Source organism: Neolamprologus brichardi, chromosome 4 (assembly GCF_056152115.1).
Source record: "Neolamprologus brichardi isolate AB-2024 chromosome 4, ASM5615211v1, whole genome shotgun sequence".
In the NCBI taxonomy this organism is placed as follows: Eukaryota; Metazoa; Chordata; class Actinopteri; order Cichliformes; family Cichlidae; genus Neolamprologus; species Neolamprologus brichardi.
This window is the reverse complement of record NC_142107.1, coordinates 8,881,258-8,900,000: the sequence shown is the minus strand read 5'-3', so window position 1 is coordinate 8,900,000 and position 18,743 is coordinate 8,881,258. Positions and strand designations below refer to the sequence as shown.

Sequence of the window (18,743 nt, the reverse complement as noted above, 5' to 3'; positions counted from 1 at the left end):
AGTGATATTTATTAAATTCTGTAGCTCATAACATCACCTTCTTCCACTGCTTGTCAACCACGCAGGCGTCAAACCCTATATTTTTTCGAGCCTTTACAAATCGCATAGTTTGAGAGGATCTGAACACAGGTCCATGTTCCCTTTCTCATTATGCTAATAATAGCAGTGCTTAATATTCCTTCTAACAAAAGCCCCTTTATACTTTACCCTGAAGGGCAAATTAGAGGAGTTAATTAGGAAAGACTGAAAGGCTAGATTGTATTATCAAAATAAGCCAGTTTGACAATGATAATTATAACTTGTCGGGACACTAGTTTTGGATGCAACAACCAATTTCTAAAACGAGACATGTCACTAAGCATTTAGGCATCGTTTGGCTTTTACTGGAGAGACAGTGTCAGCCTGCATTCATCTTCCCCCCTGGAGAATTGAAGGATCTACACAAAAAGGAAGCAGCTCAGAATAACCTCTGCAGAGAGGTGTGTATGTAAGAGAGAAATATTAAACGAATGAATAAGCCATGGCTAAACTGAACTGACTCAAGTTGTTTAACAAAATACACAAGTCTGTGTTCCCCGACATTTTAAAGACAGAAGTGTCTCCAAATCTGCTTTAAAAAGAAGTAAATGACTTGCATTTGGTTTTTCTTTTATATAGAGATTATTTTTTTACACTTTAGTTGTGGTATTTGATTTACAGTCACCTGCCTTTAATTTGATGTACACATTAAACTGTTGTTTATCAAAAATATCTAATCAGCCAATCACATGGCAGCAAATCAGTACATTTAGAAATGCAGATGTGGTCAAGAAAGCCTACTGGGTTTCAAACTGAGCATCAGAATGGGGAAGAAAGGTGATTTAAGTGACTTTGAGTTTGATGTGCTGGGACTTTCTACACAACCATCTCTTGAGTTTGCTGAGAAGTCTGAAAAAAAGGAAATATCCAATGAGCTGCATTTCACTGTGCAAAAAGGCCAAGTTGATGCCAGAGGTCAAAGCAGAATGGGCAAACTGCTCTGAGCTCACAGGAAGGCAACAATAAGTTAAAAATCTAGTTGTATGCAGACGAGCAACTGTGAAGCATATAGGCTACAGCAGCAGAACACCACACAAGGTGCCACACCTCGAAGGTAAGGGGTTTCATGTTGGCACAACCAACATGAGCCATCCTATGTTGCACCTATAATTCAGGTTGTTGTTGTTGTTGGTGTAGTATAGAGGATATTAGCGCACTCTGGGCCATTTAGTACCAGTTGCACATTGTTTAAATGCCACAACTTACCTGAGTATTATTGCTGATCATGTTGATCAGCATTCCAAGCCCTTTTGGGATGTGGTGGAACAGGTGATTTTTATTATGTATGTACAGCTGAAAAATCTGCAGCAACTATGTGATCCTATCATGCTGGTATGGCAGCTTGTTGAATCTATGACATGTGTAAAGGAAAAAGGAGGTCTAACCAGGTACAAGCTGAAAGCACAACTAATAAAGCAGCAGGTGGGTGTAGTTATTATTCTCATGTCAAATTCAAATTCAAATTCAAATTTTATTTGTCACACACACACAACCATACACAGTATGACATGGGGGTGAAATGTTTCAGTCTTGTTTCAGTCTTATTAAAGCTCTATGTTTTTGTGATTTCAAAAAGTGCTGCAGAAATAGTATTTCTTTTATATTTGGTGATAATTATTAAGAAGGAGGTATACAATAATGTCTGAATTTAACTGTATAAATGAAGCAGCTTTGAAAGCAAGTTAAAGGGAACAATTGAGGTTGTGCCTGTGGAAAGATTTTGCTTTTCAGTGTTTGATGAATGTACTGCAGGTTGGTATGAAAGGAAAGGAGCAAGTGTCCCCTCTAACAAAACCCTTTAAAAAGCAGAGTCAATTGACGTTAAGATGAGTAATTCCCAACAATAAAATTCAGTCATACTATCCACATGTTATCATTAGCAAACTTTCAGGCTGACTTTCTGCTTTGACTCTGGGGTGGTCTGCACGTTCATCCCTTTCCTCTCCAGGACAGGAAGCCTCTCATCTGCTGCTCTGATGGTCTTTCCTTTCTCTTTCCTGTCAGATGCACCTACCTCCGGCGCTTCTTACCTCTTTTTTCAAGGACCTCTTTTGAAACACAGATTACTGTGTTTTTTTCACATCTAGTTGGGAACATAATTCAATAAATCACATAACAATTCGGTCTAGAAAGTTCAGCATGGGGACAAATGAATTTCTGTGCTATTGTCTGAACAACACTGTGACGGCCGCATAGCAGTGATTGATCTGAATAATGCTCGGTGATGATGTGACGAAGAATATGCCTCACGCGAACACATACACACACACGGGTTTACACAAATCTGCCACAATCAAATCTACCAGCTGGGCCATGTTACTTGCACACGAATAACTGGGTTAGCATAATTTTATTGCTGACATGCTGACATAGAGTAGGCCTGGATTTTTTGCTTAAAATTAATGTACGGCCTAAACCGTGTGCGTAGATTAGTTTTCTCTGTGGCCGTACCAGTGTTTATTTATCAGATTGTGGTTCAGATTGTTCTGCCTTGTTAGTTCCAGAATGAAATATTCTTGCAATAGCATGCCCTACGAGATTAGCTGGACATACAGATCACCAGTTGCATTAAACATACATGCTGTGTTAACTCACACTGCTGACTTTCAGCCTTCTTTCACAGCCAGAATTTTGAACAGTCACATGCACGCTGACGGACAATCAGTTGACCTCTAGCTCAAGCTGAACATACTCATCAAGCCTCCAGATGTTTTTTTTTTCAGTCTTTTTCAAACGTGTCTCCTCAGTGCTGATAAAAAGAGAACATTTCTTGTGTTGTGTAATTGGATTTTGGCTGTGCATGTGGTAAAATGTCTGCATTTTGAATCTGCAGCTGCAGTCTCTTTGGACACATGAGACAAAAAAAAAAATGAAGAAAGAAAAAAAAAATACCTGCATGAAGATACAGCAACTGCTTTTTTTAAGCATCAAATATGTGCCTTGAGTAGTCTTCAGTTCAATATTTTGGCCATAAATTTAAATGTAATTTAATTCAGCTTCCATTCAGTTCACTTCAGTTGTATTTATTCATTTAGTTCTTATTCACAAAACACTGACTTTATAATGTGAGTTAAAGATCTTACAATATTAGGTCAAGGTGAAGTTTATTAGGAGAACTCAAATCCCTTAGGAGCTGCATTTGGTGAAACTAGAGAAGAAGAACCAGATACAGGGTCTGCTGTGATTGGTTACACGGTAAGGAAAAGATTAGCTGGACAACAGCATAGAGACCAGGAACAAGAAACACACTTTAGGTGTTGGTGACAAATGTATTCATCAACAGCCAAAACTCCTTAGTAACAACTTAATGAAGCTGACAAATACAGCAATACAAATGTTGCAAGAACTGTGTAGAATATTCAGTGTTGGGAAGGTTACTTTAAAAATGTATTCCATTACAGAATACAGAATACATGCCCCAAAATGTATTCTGTAACGTATTCCGTTACGTTACTCAATGAGAGTAACGTATTCTGAATACTTTGGATTACTTATCATGCTGTTTACAACTACATGAATGTACTATTGCTGTGATTTATTACTGTTACTGAAGGTCCGCGGCTCCGAACCGTAGTAAAGGGACCTCTGGCTAATAGGTGGGTTCTGTGTCGGGCTCGTAGCCAAAAACTAGCTTTACTTTGTTGTCTGGGTCAACTTTGCTAGCGAGAGACAGAGAGAGGCGTTGAAAGGGTGCTCCAACGGAACTTATTGTTTTTGGAGGAAAACACGAACACAGTGTACAGTCGAGTCTTAATAGCTTACTTACAACTGGGCTCCTCAGGCACTCTTCTTGGCTGCAGTGGTTATTATTATATTTACATGCTTCCAGCTCCCATTTTTGCTCGATGACAGCTTGTACTTTTCCTTTTTCTCCCTCCCTCGCTCACAGACACATAACGTGTATGGCAGTCCATTCTCCCTGCAGCACGGACTACACTGCCTATGATGCTACATTCTTTAGAGCTATACCGGTAGCATTCTGCCTATTAGCTTAGCACAACAACAACAAAAAGGCCTCTCTCACCCAGGAAACACGCAGAGAGAGAGCGGCACCCTGTAACCATGGCAACCGCAACGCTGCCACCTGGAACAACAGAACGTAGCTGTCAAACAAAACCCAAACAGTCCTGACCCGCCACAATATGAAACAGGGAAGTACTGCCGTGTAATCCATTTATTTCAACAAAGCAACTGTATTCTAAATACCACCTTTTTAAACGGTAACTGTAACGGAATACAGTTACTCATATTTTGTATTTTAAATACGTAACGGCGGTACATGTATTCCGTTACTCCCCAACACTGAGAATATTTATTATACCTTAGTAAACACGTGGGATTTAAAGTGTTATTAAGCAGGGATGTATCCAGAAGGGCGGCATGGGATGGCACCAATCTGTCCTGAAAAATGATTAGCCCTCCCAGGCCCCGACTCCTCCCTGACTGTGTGGTTGCTTTAGGCTGTTGTGAGTTGAGGGGCAAAATGATTGCTGAAATCTCAGTCAGGAAAAATCCTCCAGTGATTTCTTTGGTTACAAGCTATTCTGCACTGACAGTTTGAATGGAAGCGACAGACCTGTGTACAAACACTGCCCAGTTACTCTCTGAGGAAGAGGAGAGAAACTATAAAAAGTTAACTTGAAACTGGAAAAGTTGCACATTTTGAAACATGTTGCATAAACTACAGGCAAGAATGGCAGTCTACTAACAACCACACCAATCTCTCTGAGGTTTTTGGTGCACCACCTTCTTTGCAACTGATTTGATCCAGAAACCACAGCCAAGCAATCGGGGGTGAATGCACTTGGTTCCCTAGCAACAAGCAAATGGAGCACAAACCTACCTCAGTAACTCCAACATTAAAGAGATATAAACACACCAAAAATCAATAATTATGATTCAATAATTTAATGCATATGATTCTGAGTATTTTTATGTGTTCACTGTGCACTTTTTGCACTATAAGCAGTGTTGGGAAGGTTACTTTTAAAATGTATTCCATTACAGAATACAGAATACATGCCCCAAAATGTATTCTGTAACGTATTCCGTTACGTTACTCAATGAGAGTAACGTATTCTGAATACTTTGGATTACTTAATATATTATCATGCTGTTTACAACTACATGAATGTACTATTGCTGTGATTTATTACTGTTACTGAAGGTCCGCGGCTCCAAACCATAGTAAAGGGACCTCTGGCTAATACGGTGGGTTCTGTGTCGGGCTCATAGCCGAAAAAAGGCTTTACTTTGTTGTCTGGGTCAACTTTGCTTGCGAGAGACAGAGAGAGGCGTTGAACGGCTGCTCCAAAGGAACTTATTGTTTTTGGAGGAAAACACGAACACAGTGTACAGCCGAGTCTTAATAGCTTACTTACAACTGGGCTCGTCAGGCACTCTTCTTGGCTGCAGTGGTTATTATTATATTTACATGCTTCCAGCTCCGGTTTTTGCTTGATGACAGCTCGTACTTTTCCTTTTTCTCCCTCCCTCGCTCACAGACACATAACATGTATGGCAGTCCATTCTTCCTGCAGCACGGACTACACTGCCTATAATGCTACATTCTTTAGAGCTATACCTGTAGCATTCTGCCTATTAGCTTAGCACAACAACAACAAAAAAGCGCTCTCTCACCCAGGAAACACGCAGAGAGAGAGCGTCACCCTGTAACCATGACAACCGTAACGCTGCCGCCTGGAACAACAGAACGTAGCTGTCAAACAAAACCCAAACAGTCCTGACCCGCCACAATACAAACAAAACAGGGAAGTACCGCCGTGTAATCCATTTATTTCAACAAAGTAACTGTATTCTAAATACCACCTTTTTAAACGGTAACTGTAACGGAATACAGTTACTCATATTTTGTATTTGAAATACGTAACGGCGGTACATGTATTCCGTTACTCCCCAACACTGACTATAAGGCTTCTTATTAATACTGTTTGTTTCATTTTTCAAAATAATAATTCAGCTTAAGATTGTGTTAAATTCTTTTGCATTATGTTTTCTAAGGTAGTTTTGTGCTTTAATAATTAAATCTCCTTGAACAGTTGCTTTATGTTATCATCAATTCTTTGTTCTCTTCCGTATTACTTTATTACTTTTCCAACTAAAAGTTAGAACTAGTTAATGATTACCACTCACTCTGCTGGTATTTAATGAGCAAACACACAGGGAGAAAGCGTTGGTTGATTTAACCACACTAAACATAACACCTCTTTACATAGATGTTTTGAATTGTAAATACAGTCACAAAATGGATTTTACTGCAACTCCTTTTAATAAGGAAGGCACATTTTGGATGTGTTGTACAGTGTATTTTTTCATACCTCTTTTCCCCCCTGAAGTGGAAGAAACTCGTGAACTGTCCATTTGGTAATCTAAATCAAAGCACACCTTACAGAATCCAATTTACTGTCACGTCTGGCATATATAGACGATTTGCTTAAATGTGGTCTTTCCTTCTGACAGACTGACATGAGAAGAAAAGCTAAATTTCCATGCTTCACTTACTCTATTTGACCCAAGCTCACTCACACAGATTGGTATACCGGGCAGCACAATACCTTTGGGATTACATGTAAGATCTGGATGAAGCTGTTTTAAAAGAATTAACTGAGGTTCTACTTTTTGCTTCCTGGCTTTCCAGGCCTGCCCAGCACATCTCTAAAGAAGAAAGAAAGGGGGGAAAAAAGAAAGAAAACACCTTCCAACAAATCCAACTTCAATTTCTTTTTTGGCTTTCCCACGTATCCCACCAAGGTCTGGAAATTTCTTGCCGTCTCACTGCTGTCTCTGCTTCATCTCTGCTTTTAGAAAAAAAAAGAAAAAATCTTTCCCTGTATTTCTCTCATTTCTTCCAGCCTCATCTCAGTGACAGGTCTGTTTGCCTTTCAGTGTTTATATTTTCCTGTTTGTGCTGCACACAAAGGATTTTGGTTTTATTATATATTTATCTGCAACACCGGCTTTACATTTAGGGAACAAAATGTCATCTTTATTATATAATTCAGGTGACCACACCCGAATAGCAGAAAGTCTGGGAACATGGAACCAGTTGTTATTAACTGGATCTAAAAGATGAACATACATGTCAATGTCACACGTTGGTTTGTAGATTACTATTGTTGAAACTAGGACACTCAGACATTCATTTTTAGGTAGTTCAGCACAAACAAAATAATACTAGACTTTTGCTTTCACTTTTCTATGCAGGATACTTGGTTCTACATGAAGGTAACAATATCAACCTTCACCTTTGAAGGAGATACCGTTATCTAAATGTCGATCTGACTGTACTGGCATTTATATTGGCCAGTAAATGAAAATTAAAAAGTAACCAAGGGACTGGAGAAGCACCCATGCAGCACGAGTCTTCATGCCGAGAAGTTTGACCAGCAGAGGGCATTCAGTAACTTTCTTGTTGGCAACAGGAAAGTTGCCATAAACACAACAACCAGCTGACTGGCCAGAATGTAAGCAAGTATATAAACTACAAACAGCAAATGTGCAGTTAGTGGCTGAAATCTGTTTACATTTATATCATCCAATGTTGGATATCAGACTTTTTAAATCAGCAGATATCGGTATCGGCCTAAACAAATAACATCAGTCAGGCTTTACGCTAATACTCAAGAGTAAAGTGCATCAATAACATTTTGCTCTTGGCCTTCATTTTTTTGAAAAATAACCACCCTGTTTATTATACAGTGAAATGTCAACTGTCAAAGTAAAAAGATGAATGTGAACACACCCACCTTTATTTGGCATATAATTTGACTACACGACGCAGCAGAGCTATAGATGACCTCAACATTATTACCTGTACTGTTCAATCACCTCAGGATCCAAAGTTCCACTCAGATATTTGTTTTGTTTTTAGATCTTACGACAGTGATACTACAGATCTAATCATTAACTGAGTATGTTTTGGTACTTTACATTTCTTTCATGCAGTTATTTAAGACAGCACTTTAGATTATAATAGACTATATTGGATTCATTATTTGGTCAGCAGCTGTATAACACAAGTTTATAAAAAATTGAAACACTTTTATAACATTGTTCTATTAAGAGTGACGCAAACACAGAGCATGTTTTGTTTCATATTAGTCTTCACGATTCATGATGAAGAACACAAGACGTATCGAGTACATAGTGTCCAGGGTGTAAACAATAAAGTTAAAGATTGTCATGAAGGTGACCACCACCAGCTTATCCCAGGGACAGAAGTGACCACAGTTAGGGGGTCTTTGTTTGTTGTTAGAGAAACTGTAGAGTGGCCAGATCACCATAGCTGTCGTGTACATCACTGCTGCCAAAATGTTATAGACAATCACCACCATGTCGAAGGAGATCGGCAAGTAGGAGGTCAGCTGTGCGAGGGTGAGCAGGATTATGATGATGGAAAAGATAAAACACAAGGAGTACACAGCCACACACCACTGGAGTCCTGAATTACCAGTGTACTGGCTTCTATCCAGGGACACAAAGATGAGACAGGCAATGAAGGTCTCCAGCATCTTCATTATCCCCGGCAGCGTGGAGAGGAACCCGCTGGTTTCCCCACGAGGATAAAGGCGTGTTAAGACCACCTCACCTGCATATGTGGCGAAACAAACCCAGGAGACCACGGAGGCACCGATAGCACGGTGGCAGATTTTGCAAGTGAAAAAAGTGGGGTAGATGATGGAGACGATCAGGCACATGAGGCTCGCGAGCATTGCAAAGGCGGTAGTGAAGTCATCCCAGGCGAAAGGTACTTTGCTGTTGACGGTGGTGAACTCCAGGATGACAATCAGAAACGTGAAGAAGAAGCAGAAGCACCAAGTGAACATGCACCACGCCCAGTAGGAAGATGAACCATCTCCTGCCGCTCCCGCCAGGCTAAAACACATGCAAGTGAGGATAGCTGCCATTATCCGCATGATCCCCACTGGCTGGGTAAGGGATCGGACATCTACATTCACCATGTCTGGACAGGATGAGTGTCTTTGACCTTAAAAAAAAAAGTATTCTTTGGTTTTCCAAGTCAGTTTACTGTACTCAGTGTACAGCAAGCCTTTGACTTTGAAACCAGCTTAAATGATAGCAGCTAAAGATGTCCATGAAGGCAAAGACCAGATCAGGTGTGTTCTTTGAAACAGAAACACAAGTGGTGGTGCACATTCACTCAGAGCATCCTGGGCTTATCTGAGCTGTTTATGACCCCTGTTTCACGCCATTGATTGGATACTCATGAGCATTATCATGTTAGCCTCGCAACCCACACTGGACTCTGGTCTTTGGCACAAACCCAGCTCAGTACAGCATAGAGATGGGGTGTGGGTCATATCCTAGAAACAAATGCATTTTTTCCTGTAGTTTTGTTGACTTGATTTATTGCTTCTGTGTAGTTAAAAGAGAGCAATTCGGGACATTTTTATGGAATAAAACCAACTAAATTATGTTATTGAGCTTTTAAATTTCAGGCACTGAAGACACTGACCTGAGTTCCCTCCATGGTGCATCCGTGTGAGTGTTAGCATGAAAGCTACAAAAGGTGCTATAGAATGAAGAGCTTGTACGAATGTGTGTGAAAGGTTGGATAAATGAGGGTTAGAATAGATAATAAGTGCTGTTATATAAGTACTATTCCATTTACACATTGGGCATCATATGATTCATTTCCTTAAACATTCATGGCATGAATATTTAAAATGTAAGAAACCCTTAAACAAACCACAAAACAAAGAAGCAGAGAAAAGTGTACATTTATAAGAATACATTTAAAAGAACCCACATCACTACGGTACTTTTACACACACATTAATTCTGCAGATGCAGAATGTGGATGTGACCCATGTGGTCTCTTCCTCTCCAGTTCTTCCATTTTGTAGCGTTTTCCTTTTAAAAAAACCCCCCAAATCTCTCATTACTCACAAAACTACATACTACTACATACAATCACTTTTCATAGTTGTTCCCATTTTTGTATGCGGGTTGCTGATGGGTGAAAGGTTACGCTTCAACCATATATGCTAGTGGTTATCAGTTTTATTACTTATACTCTGATAAGCAAACTGGGCTAACCTTGAGCAACTGCTTTTATGGTTCGAATGGTCCGTTGAAAGAAAACTAAAATGGAAAAGTACTTATCCTGTACTTTCCCTTTAAGTAATAGATTTCCTAAGGGAATTTTTTATTTTGTGACACTGAGTGAAGGTGTGCTTCATCTTTAAAAACTTTAAAATATTTATAAAAATAATGTTTTATTACTGTTTGGACAAAATCCAAATTCAATCAGTTTAAACTGTGCACTTGAATACATTTAGCATTTTTCACTGTTTACTGAAAGAATAACCAGAACCATTGTAGACTAATCAAACAGCAAAGTGGTTACTGAATATTATTCCAACTGGCTTTAGAGCTTTGGATTGAATAAATAAACCTAAATAAACCTGTTCTGGCAGTAAACGTCCAATAATTCTTTTCCTGTGAAAACACAAATGAGGAGCAGTTCGACAGCTCAGCTCATCATCAGCAGTTAAATCATTAGGACAAAACAAAGCAGCTTCTTTCTTTAAAAGCTAAAGACTGCCTTTTAAAAAAACTACAACAAGAAAAAACTTTCTTAACTCTGCTCTGTTTTGTTCTCTTTCACTTACTCCATGCCCATAATCGAAAAAAGGGAGTGGAGTTGTTAGCTCAAAACCCATAGCTGTGAGTATTGCAGGATATGCACACTTCGACACACCTTTGCAAACATTCTCAAAGGGGAGTTCAGTATTTAACCATGAAACCATGAAAGTGGTATTTATTTAAGTTTTACTTATCATACTTTATTACCAAGGTGCTAAAACAACCACATGGGTATGTAGGCTTGTTCAATAACCTTCAGTAACCACAATGACTGGATTTTAGTGTTCTTTATCAGGGTGAGATTTGTAAGATCCTGCACTGAATGAGTTTCCTACTCAGTCCTTTTACAGGCTCATAAACCTGAATTTAAAAAAAAACTCTGAATCAACCACAGCTACGTTAATGCTTCAAAAAATGCAAAATCGTGTAAAGAAAAAAAAAAGCTACTCTAATTAATATGAAATCTGCAGTAAAAGAATGACATAAACCATCATAAAAATAACGATCATACAATCAATCAATCAATCAATCAAAGATAAGTTCAAGCTGACTTTTTGCAACCTATGTTCTGCTGACGAAGAAGACGAGCTTAAACGAGTAAACTGTATCCACTATGTAAGCAATGAGGTTCAAGCAGGTCATCGCAGTAATGACTATGGAAAAATTGTTGCCTATATTGTTCCTAAAGCTGTAAAATGGCCAAATGACCACAGCTGTGAAGTACATCAGCACTGCCAGCACATTGCACACCGTCAAGACTTTGTCGAAGGGCAGAGGGAAGAGAGACAGCAGGCGGCCGATGGTAAAAATGATGACAAGGAGGGCAAAAATGAAGCAGATGGAGTAGACGGCAACACACCACTGGAGCCCCGGGAAGCTAGAGTAAAAGGTGAAGTCCAAGCAGATGAAGATGATGCAGGCCACAAAGGCCTCTAAAACCTTGAGGAGGCCTGGGACTGTGGAAAGGAATCCACTGATCTCACCAGGTTTGGCCCGGGTTAGCCCCACCTCAACGGCGTAGAGGATGAAGGCCAAGCAGGTAGTGACACTGGCACCGATACCTCTGCCGCAGCTAGAGCAGACGAAGAAATATGGATAGATAACAGCTGCTGTGAACATCTGTGTGGAAGAAAGGGTGGAATTTGTTTTACTCAGAGTTCATTTTGACTGATTTCTTGTGTTTCACTCAGTTTAACTAGTTATAGATTATTGATAAAGCTGCAAAAAAAATAAAGCTCTACCATGGGACTTTTAAACTCATCATTTAGGGTGTTGTTGATATGTCTATCTCTAAAAACATAGTTAATCTGCCTCTTATTTTTCATGAAGTGGTTTAATTGTACTTAAAGTAGTTTGAGCCATATGAAACCTTTAAATTTAAGTTCAGCTTAAAACACTTTTATTTTCTTTAGCAAAGTCTCTGTGGCAGTAATCATGAAGAAAGCTGGCTAGTCCTTCATACAACCTGCAGCAATAGCTATAGCAAGAACAGACAAATGACATTAGAGTTTAAAAAATAAAAATCGACACATACCATCAGGGTAGCCAACATGGCAAATGCAGCAGTGAAGTCATCCCAGGAGATGGGCAGTTTTGTATTTAGAGTTGTCAGTTCCAGGAGGAGCACGAGGAACGTGATGCAGAAGCAGAAACACCAGCTGAACATGCACCAGACCCAGAAGGACACAGTAATGTGGCCCAGTGATGCCACCAGGCTGAAGGAGATGCAGGTTAAGACCACTGCCAGTATCCTTAAAATGCCCACCGGCGTTGTGAGTGTCTTGAAGTCCACCGTAGCCATGCTGACGGTAAGCCGTTGGACAGATTACAGCTGGATCTATCGTTAATTTAGCACCTCTTCTATTTTTCTCACTTCAAAATTATTATTATGCTATGTAGAAGCTGTTTGGTTTCTATCTCAGCAGAAATGCTGTTGAATGTAACTGAAGGTATGTGGAAACTGCGGCCGCTCCCTCGTTGCCTCCCATCCAAAGCTGCAGAAATGTACGACATTCACATTTGCTTATCACTGTAGAAGGGTTGGTTTATTGACTAAGCTGTTAGGTATAACAGGAACAACACCTGCTGACACAGGACTCAGACTTCTCTATTCACCCTATTGCTCATCCATTACGAATTCTAAATTAGTGGCATGTTCAGGCCTTAACAGCTTAAATCTGTTAAATGTTACAAGAAGCTGAGGAAATGGTCCTTAGCAACATGGTATATTGTTTTATCTACAGATGTAAAGTAGGATTATTTCAAAGAAATATGAATGAGTTGCTTTATATTGTGAAAAAATACTTCTGTTTATCTGAATAATTTTAAAAAAGATCAGAGTTACTGCAAAGAAAACCAACATTCAAGATTTACAGCAAGTGCAGCAAGTAACTCTCAGCTGCTGACACAAACAAGCACCTTTGGCAATTCTTGCACAATTGTTAATGCATGACACAAACCTTATTTTTGTGCAACTTATACAAATTATTTAACATTTTAACGTGGACAGTATTTATAGCCTGTGGATGCAGTCAGTGTTCAGTAATGTTGTTCATCGGTTAGTGAAGTCCCAGCTTGAAGCCTCGAGTTTTGCATCGGCATCTAAGGCTTTGGAAACAGAATGTTATGAATGGTCTGTACCAAAATCAGGAACAGAGGGACAGCACACTACAGTACAAAAAAACCCACCCCCCATAACACATGCAAGTCATTATCTAGCAACACTAAACAGGACCATAAGTCACTGAACAAACATCATGCTGCACCAGAAAAAGAACAGCAAATAGAGACTGAGACCTCTTTCTACAATTGTGAGATAAATAACCCTTTAATGCCAAATCCCCCCCTCTCCCCCCACCACCTTTTAAAGCAATAAATTGCATTAACTTCTGGATATAGCAAATATAATACAAGTTAAAACTCATATATGCAAATTAATATTTAATCTCCCAATTTAAAAAAGTGGCTAGTCAAGAAAATGTTAATTAAAAGAAAAAGGACTTCCTGTCAATTCAAGTTTTACAGGGTTAAAGTTTAGATTGTGTTAATAGGGTTTATGAAGTGAGCTTCAACACAGTCAAACTTATTTCTATTATCAACACAGTCTCCCCCTGTTGGCACTGAGAAAGAGCTTAAGCCAATTTCACATTAGCTTCATTTTTCAGAGCCAGAGAAAACATCCATCTTTATATACAGTCTATGGGTAAAACAGTGGAGACTTAAGTCTGTGAAGGTTCTCAGTCATCCAGGTCATCGTAGTCAGAGGAGCTTGCAAAGAAAAGCGTCTGGACTTCTTTAAGTTACTTGAAGACGTTTCACCTCTCATCCGAGAAGCTTCTTCAGTTCTAAGGTCAAATGGTGGGGAGTCCCAGATTTAAACCTAGTGGGAGCATCCCCCCAAAGAGGGACAAAGGACCCCCTGATGATCCTCTACCTAATCACATGAGCCAAGGTGTGAAACTGGGTGTGGGTCCCAATCAGCCAGGGTTTCGGGTGAGCTCATTGTGAAACCTGGCCCCACCTTATCATGCGAGTTCCTGAGGTCAGATGGCCCAGGATGTGAGTGGGCGTTAAGGCGTCAGGGGAGGGAACTCAAAACTGGATTACAGATGGCAAACAGTTGGTGTCGTAAACCACCGCCTCTGTTTAAAGATGGTCGCTCACAGTGGACATAGATGGCTTAAGTGGAGACTTAACTAATTCCACAAAACCATAATTATTTAACTGATAACAAAAATGTTAGAAGCTGATGTTGCTTATTTTGATTATTTTTGTGCTTTTGAATTCATTTGTGCTGCTTATGTAGCTCACAAGCAACTCAGTTTTCAGTAGAAATTAAGAGGGTAAATAGCAACCAGGTGTGGATAATTAGATGCCTGTATTATCTGATCTTCAGATAGAGCACCTCTATATAAGCAGAGATTTTGTTGCTAGTCTGGAGCAATGCCATATCACAGACTTCTCTGGACTAAATAGATATGAAAGGGTTTCCAGGAAAAAGCCTCTTCTCTCTAAAAACAACATGGCAGCTCAGATTAAGTCTGTAAAGTTTTAAATGAACAAACCACAAAGATTCTGGTACAATGTCCTTTGGACAGATGTGACCAAAGTGGAGATGTATAGCCATGCACAGCGAAACATTTGGAAAAACCAAACATAGCATATCAGCACTACAGCAGCTCCTCATACCAGCTGTTAGGCACCGTGGTGGAGCGGTCATGATTTTGGGTTGTTTTGTGGCTAAAGAACCTGGACAGCTTGCATTCATTGAGTTGTGAGGTCATCTACCAACAGTTAAAACTTGCCCATAATGCAACAGGGCAATGACCACAAGCACAGCAGCAAATCTACAACATAATGTCTGAAAAAGGAAAGAATCAAGGTTCTGCAATCTCAGCCTGACTGAAATGCTGCGGTGGGACCTTCAGAGAGCCGTGCCTGCAAAATTCAACAAAGTTGTAACGAAGAGAGGGGCAAAGTTCCTCCATGATGCGGGACACTAATTAGTCACTGATAAATCATATGACTTCAACTCATGAAGTCATACTGAAAGGGACTTCAATTTATTGCTGCTAAAGGTTGTTCTACACGCTACTGGTTCATGGGGAGCTCAGGACTGCACAGAGTCCTGTGAAAAAACATGTTTTCACAGGATTGTAGATGAAAGATTTTATGGATCAACTTTTGTGTTGAAATAGTGCAGGATTGGCACAGAGCTATTATTTTAACTCTGACTCATCCCTTAAATATTTGGGAAAGTGTTCTGAATACTACATAACCCCATCGATTCAGTTCTCACTTCTCCCCTATAATAATCTATTACAACAACTATACTTTATAACTAAGGTTACAGAGTATTTCACTTTACATGGGACAGCACAGTTTTATGATTTTACCCCCCACTGAGACACTGCTCCAAATTTCCATTGGCTCTAGTTTACAGAAGTCAACACATACAACTCTCACAAGAAATGTGTGGCTGAGAGAGAGAGATCCCTACTGATGACAGAACAGAACAGAGGCTACAATAACAGCTAATAGTTTTATCAGATACTGGGGCACACACTTAAAACAAATATCACATAACAACACAAAATAACAAACTTTAGCTTTGATTTTTGCATTAAACAAGCGGCGTGTAAACTGGTCCCTCACACGATTGATACTAAACTTATAACTTACACACTTCATTTGCTTATTTTTATGCCAGATGTGAAAAGATGACCTCTTACTCTTGTAATGCGCACCAGTCAGAATCCTGGCCCCACAATAAGCATCTTAGAAATGGGAGAAATGCTGAATACAAAGTTTATTCCTCTAAAAATAGAGAAAATAGAGCAATAGAAAACTATTTGAAATAAATATAATTATATAATAATATGGAATTGTGCTGATAAGAGAGACTTTCCAGACATGGCCACTTAGGCCCCAACAGGAAAGATAACTTTACTTCTTTGTCTTTATCAGGTCACTTTTGCTGAAAATTGCATATGTAGTAGTACAAGCTACTATGAACGCTGATTAAACTGAGACCTGAACTTGGCCTACATCCTTAAACCTGTGGCTTTTCCAATGCACAGCTGGAGTACTTTAGCGACAGCAAAAAAAAGTGTGATTGTTTAAAAATGGATGTGGAAGCAACCCTGTGACTTGAGTGTGTTTATCATTGTTCTCAATAAAAAAAAATCCCCCCAAAACCAGAACTCTGAATCACAGAGTAACTGAGCTAAAGACGACATCTGTACAAAATGATACATACGCACCCAAATACATTACCCCAAATAAACAGTTTCTCATACACAGTTAGCCTACACAGACTGCAGGAAGTTTCAGTCTGAGATGACAGCTCACAGCATGACAATAGAACGAAAACCAATGAAAATGAAGGCCAAACATGTAGCAACAAGAATGATCGCTGGGTCAAGTTAGGTCGCAGCATTCCCACTATTCACCACTTATCGTTGAAAAGCACCCAGGGGTTCGGTCATAAGCCACAAAGTCCTCAAATGTTCTCAAAATAGAAAAAGACACAAATCACTGGGGATTTTGTTAAACGTTAGTTTCTAGAGATGTTGGAGGAAACAATATCAAGCTCTGTGAAACTGTGTCAGTGTGGCTTTTGAAAAATGTGCAGCTTAAACCAATCACTGCCAGCCATGTACCAAGCGCAGGCAAATAAACCCCAACACCCACCCAGTGTGTGTTTGTATTAGACGTGTGAGTGAGGGGAAGGAAGAGGAACCACAAGCTCATTTGTTCTTAGAACAGAAACAAACACTTATGCTTGCCGTCCATTGAGTCCCATGGTTGAGCCTGAGTTCTTAGGTCACAAACGTGGACACAAATCTGTGCAAATGCTGCCTGGGAGTTGCCTCCTGCCCTGCTCTGCTGTTGATGGATGCTGTAATCGTAAATTAACCTTGGTGTCAAGAGTGTTTGTCTGAATATATACTTAAGTAAAGGAACACCACACTATTTTTCTAATTTTGTTTGACATATTTTCCATTTCTGTTTTTTGTATGTTGTATGAAAGTATTTGGACTGTAATTGATCTTACTTTGTTTAAAACTGGAGCAACTTCCATCTGTAGCTCAGTTTGATGACTAAACCTTTCCAACACTGTTTTATGATCTGTACACTATAATATTTCAATAGAGCTCTTATCTGCTTTTTGGGAGATAAGTTAGTATTGTAAAAATATGCACCGAATGAAGTAACATAGTGGTTTACACATTCACCTAAAAAGAAAAAGATCACTGATTTAACCCCAGGGGGAGACATAAATACCTTCTGGGTTGAATCTGATGAAGAAAAGAAAATCACATTTAGTGAACAGGTTCACTTTGCAAGACTTCCTGTGTAATTATGACAGACACTATGAATCAATTGTTGCAACACGGGTGGAAGTTAAAGGGGTTAAATTCACTTTTCCCTCAGAATAATATATACTATGCCCTAACTTTCAGTAAGTAAATTAAAATAAACTAAAATAAAACAAGGCATTATTTTTTTGTCTTTATTTTCAATCACAAACAAGCTGCAGCCACTTGCTCATTGTTAAACTGTCCAGGATTTGATTTCAGTGCAAAAATGTGAAACACTTGCCACATTCAGTAGGGATGTGTGGATCGATCCTGAAATATCGATTTCTCCGATACCAGTCATTTACAGTGGCTTGCAAAAGTATTCGGCCCCCTTGAACTTTTCCACATTTTGTCACATTACAGCCACAAACATGAATCAATATTATTGGAATTCCACGTGAAAGACCAATACAAAGTGGTGTACACGTGAGAAGTGGAACGAAAATCATACATGATTCCAAACATTTTTTACAAATAAATAATTGCAAAGTGGGGTGTGCATAATTATTCAGCCCCCTGAGTCAATACTTTGTAGAACCACCCTTTGCTGCAATTACAGCTGCCAGTCTTTTAGGGTATGTCTCTACCAGCTTTGCACATCTAGAGACTGAAATCCTTTGAAACGTCTTCAAGTAACTTAAAGAAGTCCAGACGCTTTTCTTTGCAAGCTCCTTTGACTACGATGATCTGGATGACTGAGAACCTTCACAAACATACATGTCTGGCTCCTCGCACTCACCTTTTTTCTTTTTTAAAAAAGCAAATGTTTACTCCTTTGTTACTTTATGAATATATGTTTGTATGACCATTGTAAATGGATTATATGTAAATGTGAGCTTGAAAGCTTGGCTGTCTCTATGTGTTAGCCCTGTAACAGACTGGTGCCCTGTGCAGGGCAGCTAGGATAGGTTCCAGCTCACCTGTGGCCCTGAGTAATGAAGGAAATGAATAGATGGACTTCAAGATTAGCATATAATACAGTCTACAGTATGCAAACCTTTGTTTATGGTCAATGAACAATCATTGTTCTGCTTAAAGCAATCTCGTGCTGTCTGATGGCACGAAACAGAAACATTTCTTATATTAAAGCCTGATATCACACTAGTTTTAAGCCTGGAATTGATTCCCAAGAAATACCAATCTATGTTGCAATTACCGGATGCTTGAGATACT

The 18,743-nt window shown here is 39.4% G+C and overlaps 2 protein-coding genes across 2 annotated transcripts; both read right to left on the bottom strand.

Annotated features, from left to right (window-relative positions):
- Nucleotides 1-8,195: 8,195 nt before the first annotated feature.
- Nucleotides 8,196-9,108, bottom strand: LOC102792269 (myeloid-associated differentiation marker homolog). The gene has a single exon (XM_006791651.3). It carries the CDS (start codon nucleotides 9,057-9,059, stop codon nucleotides 8,196-8,198), a length of 864 nt encoding a protein of 287 aa, XP_006791714.2. The 5' UTR covers nucleotides 9,060-9,108.
- Nucleotides 9,109-11,268: 2,160 nt separating this feature from the next.
- LOC102795857 (myeloid-associated differentiation marker-like) lies at nucleotides 11,269-12,508 on the bottom strand. The gene is made up of 2 exons (XM_006791592.2): nucleotides 12,242-12,508; nucleotides 11,269-11,826 (listed from the first exon to the last, which is right to left on the bottom strand). Exons 1-2 carry the CDS (start codon nucleotides 12,506-12,508, stop codon nucleotides 11,269-11,271), a joined length of 825 nt encoding a protein of 274 aa, XP_006791655.1.
- Nucleotides 12,509-18,743: the final 6,235 nt, after the last annotated feature.

Coding starts and splice junctions, on each gene's coding strand:
- LOC102792269 (XM_006791651.3), bottom strand. CDS start 9,059: ATGGTGAATGTAGATGTCCGATCCCTTACCCAGCCAGTGGGGATCATG.
- LOC102795857 (XM_006791592.2), bottom strand. CDS start 12,508: ATGGCTACGGTGGACTTCAAGACACTCACAACGCCGGTGGGCATTTTA. Junction 11,827..12,241: donor CCATGTTGGCTACCCTGATG/GTATGTGTCGAT, acceptor TCTTCCACACAG/ATGTTCACAGCAGCTGTTAT.